We start from the raw sequence: 22,353 nt of genomic DNA, 5'->3' as shown, positions 1-22,353 counted from the left end.
TTTCATGGTGGGTACGGCTATCCATGGATACTAGGCGTGATAGGCATCTACTACCCCCGGTATGAGAGGCGGTGCGCCTCTGTATACCACACAGCCTTCCCCAACCTGGCGCCCTCCAGATGTTTCACACTTCCGCCCCATCAGCCCCAGCCAGCATGGCAAATGGTCAGGAATCCGGGGAGTTTTAGTCCAAAGCATCTGAACGGCGCCAGGTCGCTGGCAGCGGAGGCTGGTGGCGCCGATTTTGGCGGGGCCGTAAATCCATTCCGGGCTGCGGTCGGAACCAGCCGGAACCCCAAAGGAGCTGTCCGAGGTCCCGAACCTATTTTTGGGAGGGGTGGCGTTCAGCAAGCTTGGGCAGCTCCTTTAGAGTTCTGGCTGGTTCCGACTGAAGCCCGGAATGGGTTGGCAGCCCCGCCGACATCGGGGCCACCGGCCGCCACTGGTCGCTGGATCTCGCTCGCCGGCGCCGTCGACTCCCGGGCAGGCGGAGATTCCGGCTCGAGCAGGAAATCCGCTCCCCTTCCCAGCTCCGCGGCTGGGCGCCTTCCCCGCCGCCTCCCTCCTCGCAAGGAGGCGCGCGAGGGGAGATGGGCGCGCGGGCGCTCCTGGGCGGCGCTCGCCTTTTCCGCCTGCAGCCGGCGGGGGACATTCGCTGCGGGCCCGGCGTCGTCCTCCTCCCCCGCCGCCTCTTCCTTTCGGCGCTCCCGGCCGCGGGGCCGCGTTCCGTCGCAGGGCCCGGAGCCCTCAGCCCTTTCGACCGGCAGCTGAAGAGGAAGCAGAAGAACTGGGCGGCGGCGCAGCCGGATCCGGAGCGCTGCGAGTACCTGCGGGAAGAGGTAGGCGCGGGCGGGGAGGAGCGAGAGGCTTCGCGGCTGGGGATCGAGGACACGATGCCCCCGTTTGGTTGCCGAATGAAAGCCCCAAGTAAGCCAATGGGGGGGGGGGGAATGCCATACTCCAGCCTCCCCCAACCTGGGGCCCTCCAGATGCGTTGGACTACAACTCCCGGCATCCCCAGCCAGCATAGCTGGCTGGGGATGCCGGGAGTTGTAGTCCACCGCATCTGGAGGGCCCCAGGTTGGGGGAGGCTGCCTTACTCAGCTCCCACCAGCTCCCTTCCTTATGATCAAATATCTTTAGGGCCCTTCCAGCAGTCCCAAGCAGGACACATGTCTGGGCAGTTGCAAGCTGAGGACACAAATCTAAACAAAACAGCTTTGCATGATTTTGCATAAATGGCAACAAAAAGCCAGCCCATAATGGACCATGCAGCTTTCTCCAGCCTGGGGCCAACTCGCTTTGGACTACAGCTCCCGTAAACCCTCAGCCAACATAGTTGTAGTCCAACACATCCGGAAGGCGCCAGGTTGGGGAGGGCTGGATTACAGGCATTCTTATGAGTAACCATGTATCCAACCAGTGCAACCCCGATATTGCTTTGTTAGCAATTCTCCACGTTCTCATGATTCCTCACCATTGGCTTGTCGACCAAAAACATCAGGAGGGCCACAAGCTGAAGAAACAGATGCGAGAGAGAGAGAGAGAGAGATGTCTTTTTTTTCTTTCGCAGGACTAATAACTTCGAGGAGGAAATAATTTTGACTGGGAAAATAGCATGGGGAGAAAGAGTTAAACACTAACTGCCCTGAGGCAGTTTATGCACTCCTCCATGCAACTGTTTTTAAGCTTTACAAAGGGATGCTGAGAGATCTGATCACAAATCTACATCAGTGCTTTGGCTGTGGGTTGATCAGTCACTGGAGATCCACTGCAGCGCTACACGTTATAGCTCCTCATGAGAGAAGCCAACACCTTAGAATCCTAAAAGTCTTCCTCCTGCAATTTTCCCAGCAGGTAGGAAAGGCTGTAGTGGCTTGAAGCATTTGGCTCCACCCTTACCTTCTCTGTCCTCTTGGAAAGGAAGGAAAGTCCCAGGCAAACAGAAGGAACAGAGAATAGCTTCTTACCTTTCCAGCTGTTGTATGGCTGCTGCCTGGGCTTTTTAAAATAAATCTTCTAGCGTATATCAGGGAGATAATAGGGAAGATTTACTACTTGAGAGGTAACTGCTTATGCTGTCTTGACCTGTCTCTCAACTTCCCAATGATCTTGTTTTGCTCCTGTTGCATGTGTGTACAGAAAGCATGTCGATAGCCAACAGGAGCAAACGAGGGTCAAGACACAAAGAGGGACAACCCTAAACAGTCTGTTGGGTGACCTGCCATATAACATAATCAATTGTGTGGTTGCATACAAGGCTGGAGGATAAGGTCATCCATCAGTGGGAATAAGTTTAGTTCCTATTAAACACTAGTCCAAGTCAGACATCACCTAACAACAAACCATGATTTGGTAACTGGATGAACCACCGTAGGCTTAATATATTCCCTCCTCTATTCTGTGGAATTCCAATTGGCAAACAATGGTTAGCCTCCACCACCACTATTTACAAACCTATGTCAAGCCATAGGTTCAAATACAGGCTTGGTGGCAAGGTGCTAGCTACAGACTGGCGTCGTAGAATCTTTCCTGGCTTCATAAACTATGATCCTGCCTTATTATCCTGGTTAATTAACTGAGAGTAAACTAGAGTGCTCCAATTCAGGCATAACAGGGAACTTTAGCTGAATACAAGTTAGGAATGGCGCTCTGAAGCTAGCATGCTACGGTTGGGAAGGAGGAGTGCTTGGCTTCATCCCCAGCTTCCTAAACAGTGGTGTAGGATGCCAGGAATTATCATTCAAACCTGTAATATGCCTATCAGATGTGAGCAGCAAACTATGGCTAATGAAAAACAGGGAGTGGAGGAGGGAGCCCACTTACAAGAGGGGAGGAGAGAAGGAGCCTGTGAACCTACAAGAGTGTTCCTGATGAACAAACAATGGTTTGATGTTAGGTGTGAAATGAGCTACTGTTTCATCATACCTTTTCAGTCAACTGTGGCAAAAATGACTGGTTAGCCAGTAGTAATGGAAGATGATGTTGACTTTTTCTGTATTACAGGTTGGTGGTAGGATAGCTGACCGTGTGTTTGACATAGCCAGGTAAGATATTGGCATATCAAATGTGTGTGTCTAGCTGGTTTTTGATTTGCCTAGTCGGGTATAATATAAAGTTTAAAGTTAAGGGATGTGGGTATTTCATTTAAAGAAAAAGAAAAGCTCCCTGCTAACTTGGAAAAACAAAATGTTGTTGACTGTAGTCAGTGGAAGAAGTGAGACTAGGTCATTGTTTTTTACGATGGTAAAGATTGTAATTTATTTTTCCTTAGTGTTCTACTCCTTGTCCATTGGTGGTGTAAAATAAATGCTATTGATTTTTAGCATGCTGCAGTTGTCAGAATAAGTTTAACATCAACCAATTGCAAGTGGGCCAACTAATTTCTAGAAATTTTTGCCGGTTTCAACTCCTAAAATTTTGAAGGAATAGCTTCTTCAGCTATTTTTGTGTACTTAAGTTAAAATTCCTGAATATAAGGCCCAGGTTGCACATAACACCAGTTCACAGGTTACTTAAACCACGGATTATCAGGGCTGTGCTGGAGTAAGTGCACTGCCTTCTGCCTGCTCACCACTTCTGCTTTGCATTCACATCACAATTCCTCAAACAACCCAGTAACGCAGTGGCATTCCTGGGTTTGGTGTGACATCCAAACTGGCACTCTGGGTTGTTGAGGGACAAACAACCCAGAGTTTTAACGCGGCAGACAGGAGACAGTGTGCTTGCTCGCTCCCACACAATCCCAACAATCGATGGCTTAAATAACCCACGAATTGGTGTTGTGTGTTAACCAGGTCAACTAGTGGAAATTCCTGCATTTTGTGTACTACTTAAAATTCAAAAATATAATCACGAAAGTTTCTGCATTTGCTATTAAGGCAGATACTGGGGATGCTCTCCTGACTAAAGCTGAAATTCTAAACACTTATTAGGGATTAAGCCTCACTGAACACAGTGGGACTTACTTCCGACTAAACATTCATAGGATTACACTGTAAATCAGGTGAAGTAGAAGGACATCACAGTGGTACATACTTCTTGAAGAAGACTCATGGAGTTTGCAGTGTTAAATATGCATTATCAGATTAAGCCTAATGCTCACTCGGATGTAACTTCCACTGATTTTGGTGGGACCCTGCCAAGTAAGTATGCATCAGATTGCAACCTGTGTCTAATTGGAAAAGCAAGAATTTCACCAAAGTACGTATATTACATAGCTCACTGAGTTACAGCTTTGCAAGTTAATCCTATTTATTGTTCTTAAAGGACTTTTCCCCTTGCCTTGGACCTTGGCTGTGGACGAAGCTACATAGCTCAGCACTTAAACAAGGTATGATGTCTGTATAGCTAAGCCTGTGAATTTGAGTCGCACAGACTGAATTAAGTAGTAGATTAACACCTGTTGCATAGTAGAAATAAACTGAGGGAGCAATCCTATGTGGACAGGTGGCTGCCTCCAAACTCGGAGGTGACCGCCTCTCCAATGCAGGGCGGGAAGAGCGTGGAGGGGATTGTCTCCTCTGCGCTCCAGCTGCCCTGCATTTGAGGTTAGACATATCCTCTCAGAAGTAACTGCCATTGGCTGGGTTTGGACGATCAGCAGGGAAAAGAAGACACTGGGGCTTCTTTTCCTCGCCATTCACACAGCTGCCATTTCCCTAATTATCCTTGCCATGGCGAGGGTTGCCGTGATCGGTAAATGGGTATAGGATTGGAGCTGGAGGGAGCAATCTTATGTCCCCTAGACAGCGTCTGGGGGACACAGGATTGTTCAGTCTCCTGGCTATGAGGTTGGAAACAGGGCTTCGACCTCTGAGCCAGGAAACTGCACTCCCGGCCTCCTCCCCCTCATATCCAGCATGGAGAGAACCATGCGGGCTACCTCTCCATGCTTGGAAACAGAGGAAGGAGAAGGTGGTGTTCCCAGAGATAGGGAGGGGAGGAGACTGGGGCAGCAGCCATGCAGGATGTCCTATGGCTACCCCAGCCTCCTTCTCTCTCCATCCCCAAAGCCTCTGCTAGACGGCTGAAATCAGCCATCTAGCTTAAATACGTGTAAGCCTTCGGGTACCCCAAATGGGTCCCATAGGATTGCACCCTAAATCTGGCTAAAGTTACTTGGAATTTCAGGAAGATTTGATGTTTCTTAAATATGTTTTGAGAGTAGCTTTGGTACTAAACAGTGGTATTGTCTGTAGTCCAGTTGATCAATTAAAACTCTTTTACTGTTTCAAAAGTGTTCTTTTAATAAATGTATATCTGGTATAAGAAGTGAAAGAATAATATTTAGGGAACACATTGTGCAATATTATTTTTTAATAGAATAAATCCTTTGTCAATATGGCCAGTGATCTACCTCTCCTATTTTTCTCTTCCCACCCAAACCAACCCATCCATTATACTCTGCCCCCCTCAAAAATATCAGTAAAACAGTTGGAAACTAATTATGATCCACTTTTCTTTTAGGATGTTGTTGAAAAGCTTTTTCAAGCAGATGTTGCCGAAAATGCTTTGGTAAGTAGCTGTGTGGCACTTGCCAGCTATTTAAGCCATGATATTTAAAAAGTAAGGTAGCCTTAACTGCTGTCCTAAACCATTTCTATTCTAACCTGATGTAGAAAAACACAATAGAATCAGAAATACCCAGAATCAGTGTCATCGCTGATGAAGAATTCCTTCCTTTCAAAGAAAACACATTTGATCTTATTGTCAGCGGATTGAGGTAAAGTAGACAAATCGTTTTTGGTGAAAACAGTGTTTTGCTTTAAGTGGAATCCAAAGTTCTAAAACTGAGCCTTGGATCTCAGTGTTGTGTATGGGCATAGTTGTACACGTTACTAGCATACATAGATATGTAATTTGTGGGCTAGGGCTCCAAAAGGCCATTGCTTGTGCAGAATGCATTTCTGTGTATGGTGTGAGGTGGGGGAAAACTGGATTTCATTTCTGGATGCAGGCCCTCACACTATATATTGAATGCTGCTTTGGAGGATTTGGTGTGGTGGCCTGGTGTGGCTTTTCAGGATCCATAAGAGACTGCGATAGGAAGTGGGGGCTGAAAAGCCGCAAAGCACATGCAGAACACTGCATACAGCCCTTTGGAGCCTCGCCTCCAAATCTAAAAGGGGTGGAAGCTGACACTACTTGAGTTAGCTACCAATCCTATACACACCTCCCTGGGAATAAGTCCCATGGAACTCAAGTGGGGCTTACGTCAGAGTATAAATGTTTAGAATTGCACTGTTATACTTCAGAACTACTATTAAGGCTTCCTGGCTGGTTTTTGAAATTTATTCTTATTTTTCTAGTCCTACTTTACATATCAAACTTGCTGCAATCCATGGGAGACAACCGTATATGTGAATCTGAATTTGTTTTTGCTGCAAAAACAAATATTGAGAAGCAGACTGCTTTAACCTGACAACATTCCCAAAGTGTTTTAAAAACCCAGCAAATTTTGATTGATTTTTGAGTGGCTGTGCTGAAAAATTAGACTCTAAGGCTGCAGTCCTATGTACACCAACCAGGGAGGAAGCCTCATTGAACACAGTGATCCAGTTTGTATGATCATGGCAGCTGAAACAAGCCATCATGGCTTGTGGCAGCCACTGTGTATGCCAGCTGAATTTCTCTAATTACCCACATTGGTACAGCTTGCTGTGCCATCCAAACCCGAGCAACATAGCTCATTTGGGGTGAACAGTAACCTTCAAATAACCAGTGGGCTGTTGCTGGGTTATTTGGGGATTGCTGCCCACCTCAAATAAGCCATGCTGCCTGGGTTCAGATGTGGATAATTCGGAGAATCCAGTTGGCATGTGTGGTGGCTGCATCAATCCACAGTGGCTTGTTTCAGCCACTACGATCATGCAAACGCTTAATGGAACCTACCTCTGAGTAAACACACATAGGACTGCAGTGTAAGTACGTCTCACATTGAAGCCGTTTGCACAACACAAGAAAGAGCCTTGTAGTGCGTGCGTGTGAGGCTGCCGTTTTGAATATTCAACTACCGCTTGGGGGTTGTTGTGTCTTGCAAAGTTGGTAAGGGCAGGTTATGCGAGGGTTGCTCACCGGATTTGCACAACGTGCAATACCCAAGCGGGGGTTGGATAAGCAACCTGGCACCCACGGACACCAACATGGTGTGTCATCCAAACCCAGTCAGTCTCAGCCCCTCTTTTTTTTCATTTTTGTGTTTGACATACTTGCCTTTGTGCAAATATGCCAGCCTGAGCTACCTGCCAAAAATGTGGAATGCTGAGAAAGTTTTATGTTTTTTATTAATTTATTTTCCACTTAAACTTTTTTTTTAGCTTGCATTGGGTAAATGATCTTCCCAAAGCATTGCATGAGGTAAGTATGACTGTCTCTACAAAATTTTGATATAGCCTGTCTTTTACTGCTGTTTAGTATTCTGTATAGAACAATGGGTAAGAGATTTGACTGAGTGTGTGGAGTCTATGGGCAAAGTGCTGGAGTGAGTAACATTTCATCCTACAGTTTTGTTCAGCATGCAGTAAAAGTTTCTACTGCCTAATATAGTTTGCAGCTGTTGTATGGTGACCATTCCTTTATCATTTCCAGTTGGAAACTCCTCCTGGCACTATGACTTGATTATTATTTTTATAGGTTTCTGAGCATGTTCGGAGTCAAAGATGTCAAACTTGCCTGGGTGACTGGACGCTTCAATACCCTGTTGCTCTGATTTCTTTTTGGTTTTTAAACTATTTGTAAGCATCTGGTGTTGGGAATGCCGGTGTCATGCATGGCTATCTCTTGATAACATGATTCTGCTCATGCTGACATATCATTTCCTCTAATAGCAAATTCAGGTGATGAGTGCAGACAGGATAGCATCCAAAATGGAGCCACTGAGAAACAAGAGGGAGGTATCAGAATGTTCAGGAAAACCCTGAGATTTGCAGAAGTACCAAAAAAAAAAATTTTTTTTAAGAGAAGTTGAATCTCCACTGGCAAAAAAAGAGGAAAAGGGTAGAGTGGGATGCAGTAGAGTAGAACAGTCTGCTTGAGCCCCTGACAGGTTATATTATGCTGGGCAAGGACCTGCCAGGCTGGCTGGAGCCCCAAACAGGAGCACTCCAGTTCGGGATGATGATACACCGTAACATTTTGTGCCAGGTCCCACTTGCTCCTATAAAATCCATCTCTAATGTAAAAGTCAAACTTGCTTTAGCTTGTATGGTATAGTAGGTAGCACTTGTGGTCTACAGCGCCCTGGGTTAGAATACTTACTTACTTCACAAAGCTCACTAGCTGGCTTCAGGCAAGCCTAACTAGCCAATGGAGACATTGCCAGATAAAATGGCACACTGAGCTCCTTGGAAGGATCGTGAGATACGGATGTATTATTTATTTATTTATTTATTCATTCATTTCATTTCTATACCGCCCAATAGCCGAAGCTCTCTGGGCGGTTCACAAAAATTAAATCCAAACAACACACAATAAAACAATTTAAAATATACAGAACATTAAAACCACAATATAACAATACAACCACAATAAAACTTAGCAGCAGTGCAGAAGTTTAAAATACAGATTTAAAACAGCAAAGCTAAAAATTTAGAAGGCTAAAATGCTAAAATGCCTGGGAAAATAAAAAGGTCTTCACCTGGCGCCGAAAGGAATACAATGTAGGCGCCAGGCAAACCTCACTAGGGAGCTCATTCCAGAGCCGGGGTGCCACAGCAGAAAAAGCCCTCCTCCTAGTAGCCACCCACCTCACTTCCTTTGGCAGGGGCTCACGGAGAAGGGCCGCTGATGATGATCTTAAGGTCCGGGCAGGCACATATGGGAGGAGGCATTCCTTCAGGTAACCTGGCCCCAAGCCGTTAAGGGCTTTGAATGTTAACACCAGCACTTTGAATCGGGCCCGGAAATGGACCGGCAGCCAGTGCAGCTGGAAAAGTACTGGCGTAATATGAGCTCGCAGGCCAGTCCCTGTTAACAATCTTGCTGCCCTATTTTGGACCAGCTGAAGTTTCCGGACCGTTTTCAAAGGCAGCCCCACGTATAACGCATTGCAGTAATCCAGACGAGAAGTTATCAGAGCATGGATAACTGTAGCAAGGCTATCTCTGTCCAGATAAGGGCGTAGTTGGTATACCAGCCTAAGCTGATAAAAAGTGCTCCGTGCCACTGAGTTCACCTGTGCCTCAAGTGACAGTTCTGGATCCAAGAGCACCCCCAAACTACGAACCTGATCCTTTAGGGGGAGTGCAACCCCCCCAGAACAGGTTGAATATCACCTAGCCGGGCAGACGAACCACCCACTAACAGTACCTCCATCTTGTCTGGATTGAGTTTCAGTTTATTAGCCCTCATCCAGTCCATTACTGTGCCCAGGCACTGATTCAGAACAGTCACTGCCTCACCTGGTTTTGATGTAAAAGAGAGGTAGAGCTGGGTGTCATCTGCATATTGATGGCACCTCAGCCCACACCTCCGGATAACCTCCCCCAGCAGTTTCATGTAGATGTTAAACAGCATGGGGGATAAAATAGAGCCCTGTGGAACCCCATGGCACAATTGCCATGGCACAGAGCAGTAATCCCCCAGCACCACCTTCTGGAATCGGCCATCCAAGTAGGAGCGGAACCACTGTAGTGCAGTCCAACTCCCAACCCAGACAACCTATCCAGAAGGATACCATGGTCGATGGTATCGAAAGCCGCTGAGAGGTCCAGGAGAATCAACAGGGTCGCACTCCCCCTGTCCCTCTCCCGGCAGAGGTCATCCCACAGGGCGACCAAGGCAGTTTCCGTTCCAAAACCAGGCCTGAAGCCCGATTGAAATGGATCTAGATAATCCGTTTCATTCAACAGTGCCTGGAGCTGTCCTACAACCACCCGCACAAGCACCTTCCCCAGGAAGGGGATGTTGGCCACTGGCCTATAATTGTTAACATCCTCTGGGTCCAGGTTAGGCTTTTTCAGGAGTGGTCTAATTACTGCCTCCTTTAAAGCGGCAGGCACCACTCCCTCTCTCAAGGAGGAATTTACAACCTCCTGGACCCAGCCGGACAACCCCTCCTTGTTTGATTTAATAAGCCATGAAGGGCAAGGGTCAAGCACACAAGTGGTTGATCGGACTTGGCCAAGCACCTTGTCCGCATCCTCAGGCCTCAGTAACTGAAACTCATCCAATAAAACTGGACCAGACGGTGCTCTGAACGCCTCTACCAATGGAACTGCATTAATGGTGGTGTCCAATTCATGACGAATCTGAGCGATTTTATCCTCAAAGTGCCGTGCAAACTCATCACAGCGTGCTACCGAGGGTTCCACCGTCTCTCTCCCTGGCCCAGAATGTAACAGGCCGCGAACCACTCGGAAAAGCTCCGCTGGACGACACTGAGAAGATGCAATGCTGGTGGAAAAGAACTGTCTCTTTGCCACCCTCACCGCCACAGAGTAGGCTCGATAGTGGGCTCTTACCTGTGTTCGGTCAGACTCAAGTACTATCTAATGTAGTGATTAGATAGTACTTACGTTTTACATACTGTGAGGTTGGGTGTGATGTTAAGGATGATGTAAGAAACATTTCAGTGGAAAGTATTAAAAGAGTCTAACTTGGCTTAGAAAATAGCTGTCCTTGGGAAATTACAATGGCACACTCTTATATCCATTGCTTGCACTGCATTGAAATCGGTGGGACTGGCTTTGTCTTAGGACAGGGGTGGGGAACTCTTTTGGCCCAAGGGCCAAATTGGTTTCAGGCAAGCATGTTGAGGGTTGCATGCCAGTTGTGCAGAGGGCCACAGCTGGTACCGGTCTTCGGCATGCTTCTCTCACCATTCACACACGTACGTACTCACATGCACACGCAGTGGGCTTCATCTGCCCCTCACCTTCCCTGATGGGATATGGTGAGCAGCTGGCAAAGCCAGCTCATAATGTAGCCAGTGTCTTGATGAGCTGCTCCTCGAGGCGCCCGCTGAAACCAGAGCTGGCTTTGCCCACCCGATAGGGGAAGGCGAGTGGTGGGCAAAGCCCTCTCAACCAGTGTCTTAAGGAGCGGATCCTCAAGACACTGTGCCCAGTGCCAGCTCGGTCTGCTGCTCACCATTCCCAATTAGGAGAAGCAAGCAGCAGGCAAAGCCCTCTCATGGGGACATGGTTTGGGAAAGGGACATTCCCATGGGGATCAGCCTTGCACGTGTGATTGAGGAGCCTCACCGGCCAGAGGCTCCCCGTGGCTATCTTAGAATCAAAGTTCATACATCACTACTACAGAAAAATCTTTGTTCATGCATGACATAACTATGATTACTTATTTTAGATACATCGAGCACTTAAACCCAATGGAGTATTTATTGGTTCCATGTTTGGGGGAGACACGCTCTATGAGCTTCGCTGTTCTTTGCAGCTGGCAGAACTGGAAAGAGAAGGAGGATTTTCTCCACATGTATCACCTTTTACTGCTGTCAATGATTTAGGACATCTACTGGGAAGAGCTGGCTTCAACACACTTACCGTGGTAATTATCAATTACAAGAGAGGAACAGCCCAGGAAGCTACTACAGGTGTTGATCAATACTCAGTCCTTTGTTTTGGAACAAAGAAATCTGCAAGCTCAAAGTTGCAGTGAGTTTTGCCATAAGGTAGAGTGTTCACTGAACCAAATAGTGGTGCCTCATGATCTATATAGAAGAAGAAAAGGATTTTATTTCATAAATGATGTTGAATTGGTAGTACAGATACAGGACAAGAATTAAAAAGGATGAGCAGCAACAAACTAATTCATGTTTCCATTTTGCCCTGATTGGGTAAACGGGCATGGGCAACATGGCCCTCCACATGCTTTGGCCTGCAACTCCCATGATCCCTCACCACTGGCTATGCTGCCTAGGACTGATGGGAGCTGTAGGTCAAAACATCTCAAGGGCCACAAGTTGCCCACCCCTGGGTGAAAAGAATCCATAATGAACGTAAGAATGGGGATTAAATCAGTACATTATTTATAATATGCACATGTGGCAACTGTTTTGTAACTATTGGGAAGGGTGGAATGATGAGCCTATGTGCCAAAGAGGGCAAGACTTGTAGTAAAACATTTGTCTCTTGCACCTGAGGTACCCTGTGCCATATGCTTTGGAGTCAAACAAAATAGGAATCTCGCTGTTTGTTTGTTTTACTCACTGGAGTCAAACAAAATACAAATCTCATTGGGGGGGTTTAACTGCACTGGGGGGGGTTTACTCACTGGAGCATATTTCAAGGCAATTGTTCAGCTATGATTCTGAAGCCATTCTAAAATATTTTGCTCAGTAGAACTGAACTGAGATCTTTTTGTAAAGTAAGGGTTACAGCTGCAGTAAAAAATAAAACTTGGCTGGTTCAAATAAAGGTCAGTTTATTCTACTGAAATGAAGCTCCCTAGCCCATAATCACCCCACCTCCAAAATGCTGTCCCCACCACCACAATTTTGTATCTCTCCACAGTGGCTGCATTTGGGCTTTTGTTCATGGAAAAGTTCCCTTGCTGCACGCTCCTCCCTTGCCCTCTTCCTGTTACGTGCTGGCTTCATTTGGAGATCCTGGCTTTCACTAAGCCAGGATTTCCCAGTTCAGACATAATGATGAATTCTGGCTGAATGCAAGCTGGAATCTTGGCACCAAAGCCAGCATGCAATGGAAAGAGGGGAGAGGGGAGCACCTATCCACAGCTTCATAAACCATGGTTTAATGTCTGTGTTTTCCCACACCCATCCTTCACTTCTTCTTGGCCTTTCCTGTAGGCTACTGCCTACTCCACTTAGTTTCCTCCGATATGACCATTCAGCCTGCTCAGTTTCCTCTTCCTTCAGATAGATACTCTGGCTCTCAACTCTCTTCCAAAATAGGTTTCTAGTTATCAGCCACCCTGCTTACCCATTTCTCTTCCTGTAAAGCAGCACCTTCCTGTTGTTGGCTTGGTGTCCTGTTTTTTTTTTTTTTCCCCTATCCAGAGTCCTCTCCCCTCATTTTGCACTGTCAATGTTTTATTGATGAATGCTTTCCCCAAGCATATACACTCTTTGAATGTTCTGTGACATAACCACAGCAATGTCGTGTGGGGTGGAGTCTTAAGTAGTAGGGAACAGCTGGGTTTACCTTTGTTGATGTGCCCCACTACTAGACCTTTAAATGCAGTGTTTTAGATATGCTTAAAAACCTAAATCTTACTATCTTTAGGATACAGATGAGATCCAAGTTAACTACCCTGGGATGTTTGAAATTATGGATGATCTGCAAGGCAAGTTTACTTTTTTAAAAATAGCGAAATAGAAGAATAGGTTTTGAGGAATAAGTGTCAAATTAACATCCGGTTATTACAAAATGCCAGAATTGCGAAGTGTTGCATTAATACAGTTTTATGAATTATCTCTGCATTGGAGGGATTAATGAAAAGTAAGATCATAGTACAGAAATGACATACATTTAAATATCTGTGGCTGCACTACATATTAGATACTTGCAACCACATTCTTTTCATATCTTGTTAAGATGGATAGAATACTTTTCTGTACATTACATTGGTATATTTTCTGTATGTCAAGGCCTTGCAGAGAGGCATTTTAGGTGACTAATCCATAGCAATGAAGTGTGTATCCCTGTAGATATACATATTTGTCAAAGGAATTTTGTTTTAGTACCATTTAGGCTGACGTTGGGTATTTGCAAGCAAATATTGTCTGTTTGCCTTTGAAGCAGGATAAAAAACCAATTTAATAAATGTGTATAAATTTAGTATCTACTAGTAGTATATATCTTGAGTAAGCAACATGCCACCTCAGCTCGGTTGTGAATCTCCAGTCTAATTTTGGATCAAGCTGAATAGCTGTTTCTGTTCTTGCCTTAATGTAAAGAATTCAAGGAATTGCTTTGACAGCTGCAGCAGATGGGTTTGCTGTCAAAGGGCAGAACTAGGGTTTTAAATCATCCTTGATTAAATTGTACTCTAAAATAAAAATGTAGGCTGCAGTCCTGTGCCTGCTGACCTGAGAGTAAGTCCCACTGAACTCAATGGAGCTTACTTCTTAGTAGACTTGTAAAGGATTGCAGTGTAATAGGGAAGAAGAATGTTTACTGGAAAGCTTCCCCTGCAACTATTTGGAAGGCATTTTCATCTAAGGCGGTTTACCAGGCATCTGTAGTACGCTAATTTTTAATCAGGTTCTGCTGCGGATCTTGGTGCTCAACATGCTGACCATCCCAATGTATACTGCTTTGTAAAGTGCATATAGAGCTGTAGGCATTGTTTACTAAGGCTGCAATCCTATAAATACTTACCTGGATGTAAGCCTCAGTGAACACAGATGAACTTACCTCAGCGTAAACATGCGTAGGATGGGGCTTCATGTAAGATTTTTGATTTGCTTAATTGTTCTGAGTTATTGCCAGTCTGATCCCGTCCCATATTGCTGTACTTTTGAACTGAAACACGCACAATGTGGAACTCATGGTGTATGCTGTATCTTCTTTTAAAGCCTGAAAACTATTTTTAGGTATGGGAGAAAGTAATTGTTCTTGGAGTAGAAAACCTATGCTACACAGGGCAACGATGTTGGCAGCAGCAGCTGTGTACAGGGGTAAGTGAGCTTGCCATTCAAACTGGCCCGTCTTGACTTGCTCAGATGAGTGCTTTCAGTAGCAAGGTGCTGGCTTAAGTAGTCAGAATTTCATTTAATGCTGGGATTTTGAGCTGTAGTTGGTTCTGAACATGTTTGTGCCATAGAGTTAGATTTCATTGGCCTTGCAAATAAGTATTTTTAGAGCTGGTTGCCAACCACATGCTGTTTTCTCCCCTTTCCTCCTGTTTCCCACCATAGTGAACACAGCATTCCAGCGCTGATGTGTTTTCTACTGGCCTTAATGGCAGTAAAGAGTGGGTACCCACAGCTGCTTCCTGTAGCAGGGGAAACACAACCATGACATGAAGGTTGCCATTCTTGGCTTCCTCTTCTGGCATAAGGACCAGCAGAGAAGGTGCATGCAACCACCATAGCCAGGGAAATGCAGCACACCAGCATGAATGTTGCTTCTCCTGCCCTTGTCAAATTTAAAAGGTAGAAGACTGGCCAGGAAAGCTTCCAGTGCAAAAGTGAGCAGTTGCTGTTGGTCACCTGGATGTCTGCCTAGGGGCAATTGCTGCACATCATTGGAAATGGCTAATTTCATATTAAAATTTCCACAATCTAGTGACTACATAGCTTGTCAGGCTCTAAAGATAGAGAAGATTTACTTAAATATTTTGCAAGTAGCAGTTAAGACTTGGGTAACACAATCAGTGTTCTGTAGTTCTGATTAAGTTAAAGACCTACTGTTGGATCCAGAGAAGATTGAGGGGAACTCTGTTCATGTAATGGCACTTTCCAGGTTCCTGCCCACCCCCTAGCCCCTTGTTCCCCATCAAGCCCTCATGGGGTGCTGGACCCCTTGGAACAGCATGAAATAGGGACATAGAGGCTGTAGCAGGATTTGGCGGGGCTGCCTTGTGCAAGCGGAGGTGGTTTTCTACTCATGCAAGATATCATTGGATCCAACCCATTGATTTTAAAATGGATTAATCTTGTTTCTGCTGTAGTTCTTTGGTATTCTGTAAAATAGTATTTTTCCTTCATAGAAATGTATGGAAACAATGATGGGACAGTACCTGCAACATTTCAGATCTATTACATGATAGGCTGGAAATTCCATGAATCACAGGTAATGTGTAACCCCCTCCATTGTACATGGGATGCCTGAACAAGCATATTGCATATCTTGCACATCAAGCTTTTTCAGAGGAAATACTTTATCTCCTTTTATTTAACTTGATTAAATAGTTGCTTTGCATACATAAAATGTATTCCGTCTTCTTTTCAGGCAAGACCAGCACAGAGAGGTTCTGCAACAGCGTCTTTTGGAGATTTGAGAAAAATAAATGAATTTATTCCAGGAAGGAAAAAAAATTGACATACAGTATAACAGTGGCAGAAATATTGGACTTAGCACTGTGAATATTTATCAGTTGATCATTTAACGTTGAAATGCACATGGCAGTATATTTCCTAGCACACTTACCCCAGTGCCTGGAAGAAATGCAAAATATTGATGTTTATCATTTCACTGGTGTGGTTTATATATATAAATGGCAATAGTATAGAGTTGCAGTTTTATTGTGTAAAACCAAATAAAATGATGGTATTGTGTATTTTGTATAGAGTTTAACTTTTGAAACATGAGAATAGAATGAGAGAGGTCCATATATCTAATAAAAAATAGATGCATGGCAAGGAAGGGATTTGTCGCTGTGCAGAAATACTACTGCTCATCGTGTTACTGGGTTTTCCAGTGGAATAATGCAAATTCCATTGGCCAGTGGATTGTTTGAAAGGAAGGGACTTCAACACCACTAAGCAATGCTTTAGAATCGCATACCCTCATTAAAATAATTGCGCCAAATTTCCCAACAAAAATAATTGGCTGACTTCTGGGATAAAGTTGGGCAATTGTTTGTAAGCATAATGATGATCATTAAACTGAACAGCTATGGAGGCTAAGTTAATTCCTGTAATGGCTTACATAAGGTGACTTGGCCTTCCATGAACTAAATGTAGCGTAAAAACGTGGAGATAGAGATCATTTGGAAGAGGGAAATCATGCTAGTCCACCAGTTTGCTTTAAAAAGAAAGCTCCCTCTTGTTTATTTGGGTGAGCACAGCAAGCTCTTGTCAGCCATCTTGCTGGTATCTGTACTGGCTTGTTTAGACTCCTTCATGCATGGGAGCAGCCATGACCTATCTTCAGCCCTATGCATTTCTTGGCAAGGTGGAGGAATGGGTGTGTGAGTGGGTTGTACTATACAAATAGCTGGAAGCAGCTCATGTCAGGAGTTCATCAGCTACCAAAATCATAGGGGTCACTAAACTTTTGAACTTCTTTCATTTTTTTCTTGGAGTCTAGGATCACAGATCAGGCCTGCTGGTATCTAGGGGAAAACAACTGTGAGCCTGTCCTTAAGATGTATCACTACATATTTGTCACTGTCATACTGTGTGAGTTAGGCAATGAACTTGGAACATGTGGTGAGTTGAGGGCAGATATGTGGGCAAATAGCCACTTGGTGTTCTAACTTTCAATGTCATCAGCCTTCAAATAATCATTTGGGCTCCTTGATCAGTCTCGCTGCGTCCTTCCTACTCCATTCTGTGATTTACATAGAACTATCGCCTTGGTGCACTTCCAGTCCATTGAGCAATCTGTGAGCAGGAGATCATGGATGAGCTGAACTGGAAAGAAATGTAGCTGTTCATAAATCACAGGCATTTACCTGTGGAAGACCTTGACCTCTCTCAACACTAGCAAGATAAGAAAAATTCAGTGAAACATCCTTATGAAGAGATGGTTATTTAATTTGTTTAGTGGAATGCATAACTATCCTGTTTTCAGCACAGCAGACTTGGTTTCTCCCTCTATCAGGTTGACTGGCCCAAGATCACCCAGTGTATTTCCATAGTTGGAGGGGGATTTGAACCTAAGTCCTTAGTGACTCACTCAGACCAATCTACTATTACACTGCCTCTCTTCCAGCACTTATGCTATTGATAAAGAGGTGGTGGTATGGAGAAAGAAATTGGTATTTTGTCCTACACCTTGACAGAGAAAACAGTGTATAAATCATGCAAAGGCTACCACTTTCCAGGAATGAACTGAACAAGAAACGTGTTCTAGAAGAAGTCTTTACATAGACTAGAGCAAAGGCAGGACTAATCCTAGTCTGCAAATACTTCATATGAACAGAAGTCTTACAATCATGTTAAATAATCAGAACTGTCCATACTCTGCTAAAATTACAATTGTGAGCCCAAGAAAAGTGGAATTGTGACCTATATAAATTATTCAGATTGACCAAATTTGCATAATTGTTTCTGTTAGCTGTGGGGAGCAGAAAGAAGCTATGCACGTTCCTGCAGATCCCACCTCAGAAAAACCTACTCACTTCTCTGGCTTCTGAAGTTTGAGCATGCATTGCTCACACAATTTCAAGTTTGTCTTTTCAGTCCTGTTAGAAAATTGCTCCTTTAAAAAAAGGGGGTGCTGATCACAGCATACACCTCCCCCAACAATTATGTGATCATGCTGCAGCAAAGGGAGAGATGGGAAACAGTGCTAGTATCTGCTCTGCTGAGGGACCTGCCCCATTGGCCTCCCCTGAACTGTTTCTGTTCCAGCTGTTCATTATCAGTACTATATAATAACTAGTGCCTGAGTTGCTAGCTTTCCTCTTCCCTTTTGGGTTGATCTACTGGTAGATCACAGAGTGATTTGCAATAGACCAGCTAGGACTTCAGACTCCGAGTTATTTAACAATAGCAATAAAATGACTCCTTCCTGCTCCACCATACTGCTGAAAAGAAGAAAGCTTAGGGTAACCAAGGTTGGATTTTTTGTGTGGAAGGAGTATGAGTTGCATTCAGTTCTGGTACTCAGAACAAATTCTTTAATTCTAAGTGTATGACTTTTGCACCAGGCTCCCGTTGGTGGATCTCAACGTTCCAGTAAAAAAAAAAAAAGTAGATCCTGCAAGTCTGAAGTCTGCTCAGTGCTATTTTAGATTTGTTATTTATCTTACATAATTCTCCCACTTTGGGGCTGAAGCGTGGGGTAAAAATACTTTAAATAAATGATTGATTACTTGAGGTCAAAGAGCAAGCTTTCCATACTGGTATGGGATAGGATAAATGAATGCTGAAAATTACTTATCTTAAAACTTGCTCTGGCTTCATAGTGAGAAAAGGAATTGCTGGATTCTGACTGTAGGCTCTAGCCGCAGTGAGAAGCAAAGTGCATCTTGGCTGTACAGTAGCAATTCCAACCTATGGAACATCTGCCATGGAACTAAGAAACAGACTGCATTTTGGGTATGTGCACATATGTGTATATTTGGGTGTCCTGCTGCTTAATTATTTCTAGTTGGAGAAATGGCTGCCTATTCCTTTCTAGTTATGTCTTTAAACAGTTGCTATTTATATCTCTTAATAAGGTTTCCCCCTTTTACCATGACTTAATGGTCTACAAAATCTTTGCAGGGGTTTTCCCAAAAACATCTGGAAACTGGAAGATTCCATCTATATGGATGCATCCATATCCCGTGTATGTTTGGCAAGAGTGAGTCATACACTCCTTCTGGGTGATATGTCAGTGTTGCAGACAGTTGCCTTTTACTAATGATGAGAAAACCCTAGGCTCAAACCACCACTAAACTGCCCCTACAAGAGTCGAGATCCACAGAGGCTCCTGTGCATGTACAAAGCCTTTCCATATACACAGAGGAAAGCGTTTGATTTTCCCTTCTGACTGTACTTCCTCTTCTATGAAATACCTCTCTGAAGGGCTGTGTTAACTTTCAGGAATAGCTTTGGGAGTGGGCATTCAAGGTTCTTCTGTGATAGAAGGGAAAGGATCCGCAAAAGCCCAAGTAATTGTGTGGAATGCTATACACAGCCCTTTGAAATCTGGCCTAGAAAGGAATCAAACCTACTTTCATGCTGACAATCAGGGTTGCTTTGTCATCATCAATAATGGGTTTCTTTATGTACCTAGGGCGATCAGATACAAAAGAAGACAGAGCTCATGCATCTTTAAGAGTTGTATAGAAGAGGACATTTCAGCAGGGGTAGCTTCTTTTGTATCAGGCCCAGGGTGGCCAAATGCAAATGAGGGCAGGGTTCCTGCATGTTTATAGTTGTGTAGAAGGGAATTTCAGCAGGTGCAGTTTGCATGACATCTACTGAAATCCCCTCTTTTACACAACTATTTTTTGCATTTGGCCACCTTATATGTATGCAAAAATTGACTGTCCATCCATTCCTTATTGAACACAGGAGTTACTTTAACCAAACCACCTGCCCTTCTTGAAGAAGTAAAAAATCAAGGGGAGATGAGGTTTATGTTAAGCCCAGAGCTTTGGAATCCTGAGGAATATTCTTAACTATGTATCCTACCATCCCATAAATGCTGAAGGGTGATAATATTTACCTTATAAAATAAGCAGTATTAACCAACAGTCATCTCAAAAATATAGTATCACTAAAACTAACTTAAAACACATTTTCTGTCTTGAGTCTTTGCAGTTCTCTCTAAGCCTGCAGCATGGTGTGTTGGCAGGCCTCCCTTAGGGAATTCTATCATACTATGGCTACAACTAATTTAATTTTACAGACTGGGGAAAAACTTGGCAGAAGTTTTCAAAGGATGCTTGGGTTCATCATGGAGGGAAATGGTCCATAAGATATTTGGCCCAGGTAAATAAGCAATTCATCCGTTTGAGGCAGGCTTCATTCCTCTCAACCAAACAATCTAGTATCTTGCATGTAGTTCACTAGGTAGGTACTGCCCAAGTTCTACACCTGAAAGCGAGTTCCATACTCCTATGTCCAAGCACAATGAGTGAATATTTGAGTCAGGTGGCTCTTGATTTCAATGAAAAGCATTTTGAATGCACTTGAAATTGTAAAGTTAAGCAGGGAGGTGGGTTGACACCGCTAACATCTTTCACTAGGTTTTGATTTGCTTCTTTTTAGTGTTGAATATAGGCTAAAGTTGAACAAGAGTTTAACGTTATTTTTAGACAATCTAAAGAATGAACTGGGCTTTCGTGCTAATACCATTTAATTTTGCCTACTCTTTATTAACAGTATAAGTAAAACAACAATTAATATAATCACCAACAGATCCCAGGGTAGCTTTAGCATGCTGTCAAGTGCTGATAATTTCCAGTTTCCAGTAAGCTATTGAAGAGAAAGAAAAGTAATACCTTTACAAGGGGAAACATTTATTTTTATAAATGTGGCTTGCATCCTTTGTATGATAGACACCCTTCATACTGATTTCTTCACTTTGCTTTTTTCCTCGTTATTCCAGCAGAGCGTTATTGATGACATGGAAGCCTACTTTGTATCCCAGACATGTCATCTCTTGTCCAGCACCATCTCTCTTAACTGGTTATGACTGCAATGCTATATGCAATGGGATTTACTTCTGAGTAGACATGCATAGGACTGCATTGTAACATATCTTCCATAACATCTAAAGTTAAGCATGGAGAAGACCATCCATCCAAGCCTTCTCTCTTCCCAACCTTCTGTCTATGTGGGACAGAGTTACCTTCCTTGACTCAGAGGCCCTAGGAGTTACCCAACTCCTTTTTTTTCTGAACCGAGAAAGCTTGTTATTGCTCTCAGAAAACCCAGAATCATCCATTTATTAGTAACACTGGCAACCCAAGCTGTAGGAAAAGGACAATATTGAAGACTCACCCAAGACTCACTATCCATTAGGAAAATATGGGGGCATTGAAATCATCTTCTGACTTGGATTCCTGCATTGAGCAGGGGGTTGGACTCAATGGTCTTGTAGGCCCCTTCCAACCCTACTATTCTATGATTCTGTGCCTCACCCAAAATCAGCTCCAGCGACAGAGTGCAATGCAAAGGTGCTAGCCCTGACCTGGGTTAATCTGAATTTGCTCCCCTCCATTGACACAAGGAGCATCATATTCTCACCCTTCCCTAGAGGGTCAGGAGAGGCTGAGCCTTAGGGTGGCCAGTGCTCCTGAACCTTTAATGGTTTTATTTATTTATTTATTGCATTTATACCCCGCCTTTCTCCCTCTCGCAAGGAACTCAAGGCGGCTTACATTATCCTCCTCCTCACCGTTGTATCCTCAACAACAACAACCCTGTGAGGTAGGTTGGGCTGAGAATCTGTGACTGGCCCAAAGTCACCCAGTGAGCTTCCATGGCCAAGTGGGGACTAGAACCCTGATCTCCCGGCTCCCAGTCCGTCACTCTCACCACTACACTACACTGGTTGTGTAGAACAGGGAATTTCATCAAGTATTTCTTATCATGCAATCAACACTTGCTGAAATTCTGTCTTCTACACAACTACTAAAGGTACAGGAGCCCTGTCCTCTGTTGCATGTGGTCACCCTACACGAGCCTCCTTTACCCTCTAAAGGAACCACAGGAAGGAGAGGGAATAAAAGCCACAAGAGGCAAATGCTATTTTGGGCTGCATTAATAGAAGTATAGCTTCCAAATCCTAGGAAGTACTAGTTCCCCTCTACTCAACAATGGTTAGGCCTCATCTGGAGTACTGTGTCCAGTTCTGGGCACCACACTTTAAGAAGGATGCAGACAAACTGGAGAGGGTTCAGAGGAGGGCAACAAAGATGATCAGGGGACTGGAAACAAAGCCCTATGAGGAAAGACTGAAAGAACTGCGCATCTTTAGCCTTGAGAAGAGAAGACTGAGGGGAGATATGACAACAAATATTCTTCAAGTATTTGAAAGGTGG

The 22,353-nt window shown here is 44.2% G+C and overlaps 2 protein-coding genes across 3 annotated transcripts in view; one reads left to right on the top strand and one right to left on the bottom strand.

The window, feature by feature from the left end:
- Positions 1-565: 565 nt before the first annotated feature.
- NDUFAF5 (NADH:ubiquinone oxidoreductase complex assembly factor 5) lies at positions 566-17,161 on the top strand. The gene is made up of 11 exons (XM_084824405.1): positions 566-839; positions 3,007-3,047; positions 4,270-4,333; positions 5,470-5,517; positions 5,622-5,725; positions 7,320-7,359; positions 11,308-11,505; positions 13,203-13,263; positions 14,516-14,599; positions 15,634-15,716; positions 15,876-17,161. The coding sequence occupies exons 1-11, from the start codon at positions 591-593 to the stop codon at positions 15,963-15,965; spliced, it is 1,062 nt and encodes a 353-aa protein (XP_084680531.1). The 5' UTR covers positions 566-590; the 3' UTR covers positions 15,966-17,161.
- A 3,487-nt stretch (positions 17,162-20,648) lies between these two features.
- The window catches only part of SEL1L2 (SEL1L2 adaptor subunit of SYVN1 ubiquitin ligase), a 72,689-nt gene continuing 70,984 nt past the window's right edge, over positions 20,649-22,353 (bottom strand). For both annotated transcript variants that reach the window (XM_084824383.1, XM_084824393.1), the window contains one exon: positions 20,649-20,782. In XM_084824383.1, the coding sequence (XP_084680509.1) occupies positions 20,663-20,782 (120 nt within the window). In that variant the 3' untranslated portion in view covers positions 20,649-20,662. The remainder of the gene's footprint in view (positions 20,783-22,353) is intronic.

This window comes from Heloderma suspectum, chromosome 1, assembly GCF_057233095.1.
Source record: "Heloderma suspectum isolate Gila_16-S chromosome 1, 16-S_ref, whole genome shotgun sequence".
Taxonomy (NCBI): Eukaryota; Metazoa; Chordata; class Lepidosauria; order Squamata; family Helodermatidae; genus Heloderma; species Heloderma suspectum.
Note: the sequence above shows the minus strand (reverse complement) of the source record. Positions and strands in the feature narration are given on the sequence as shown.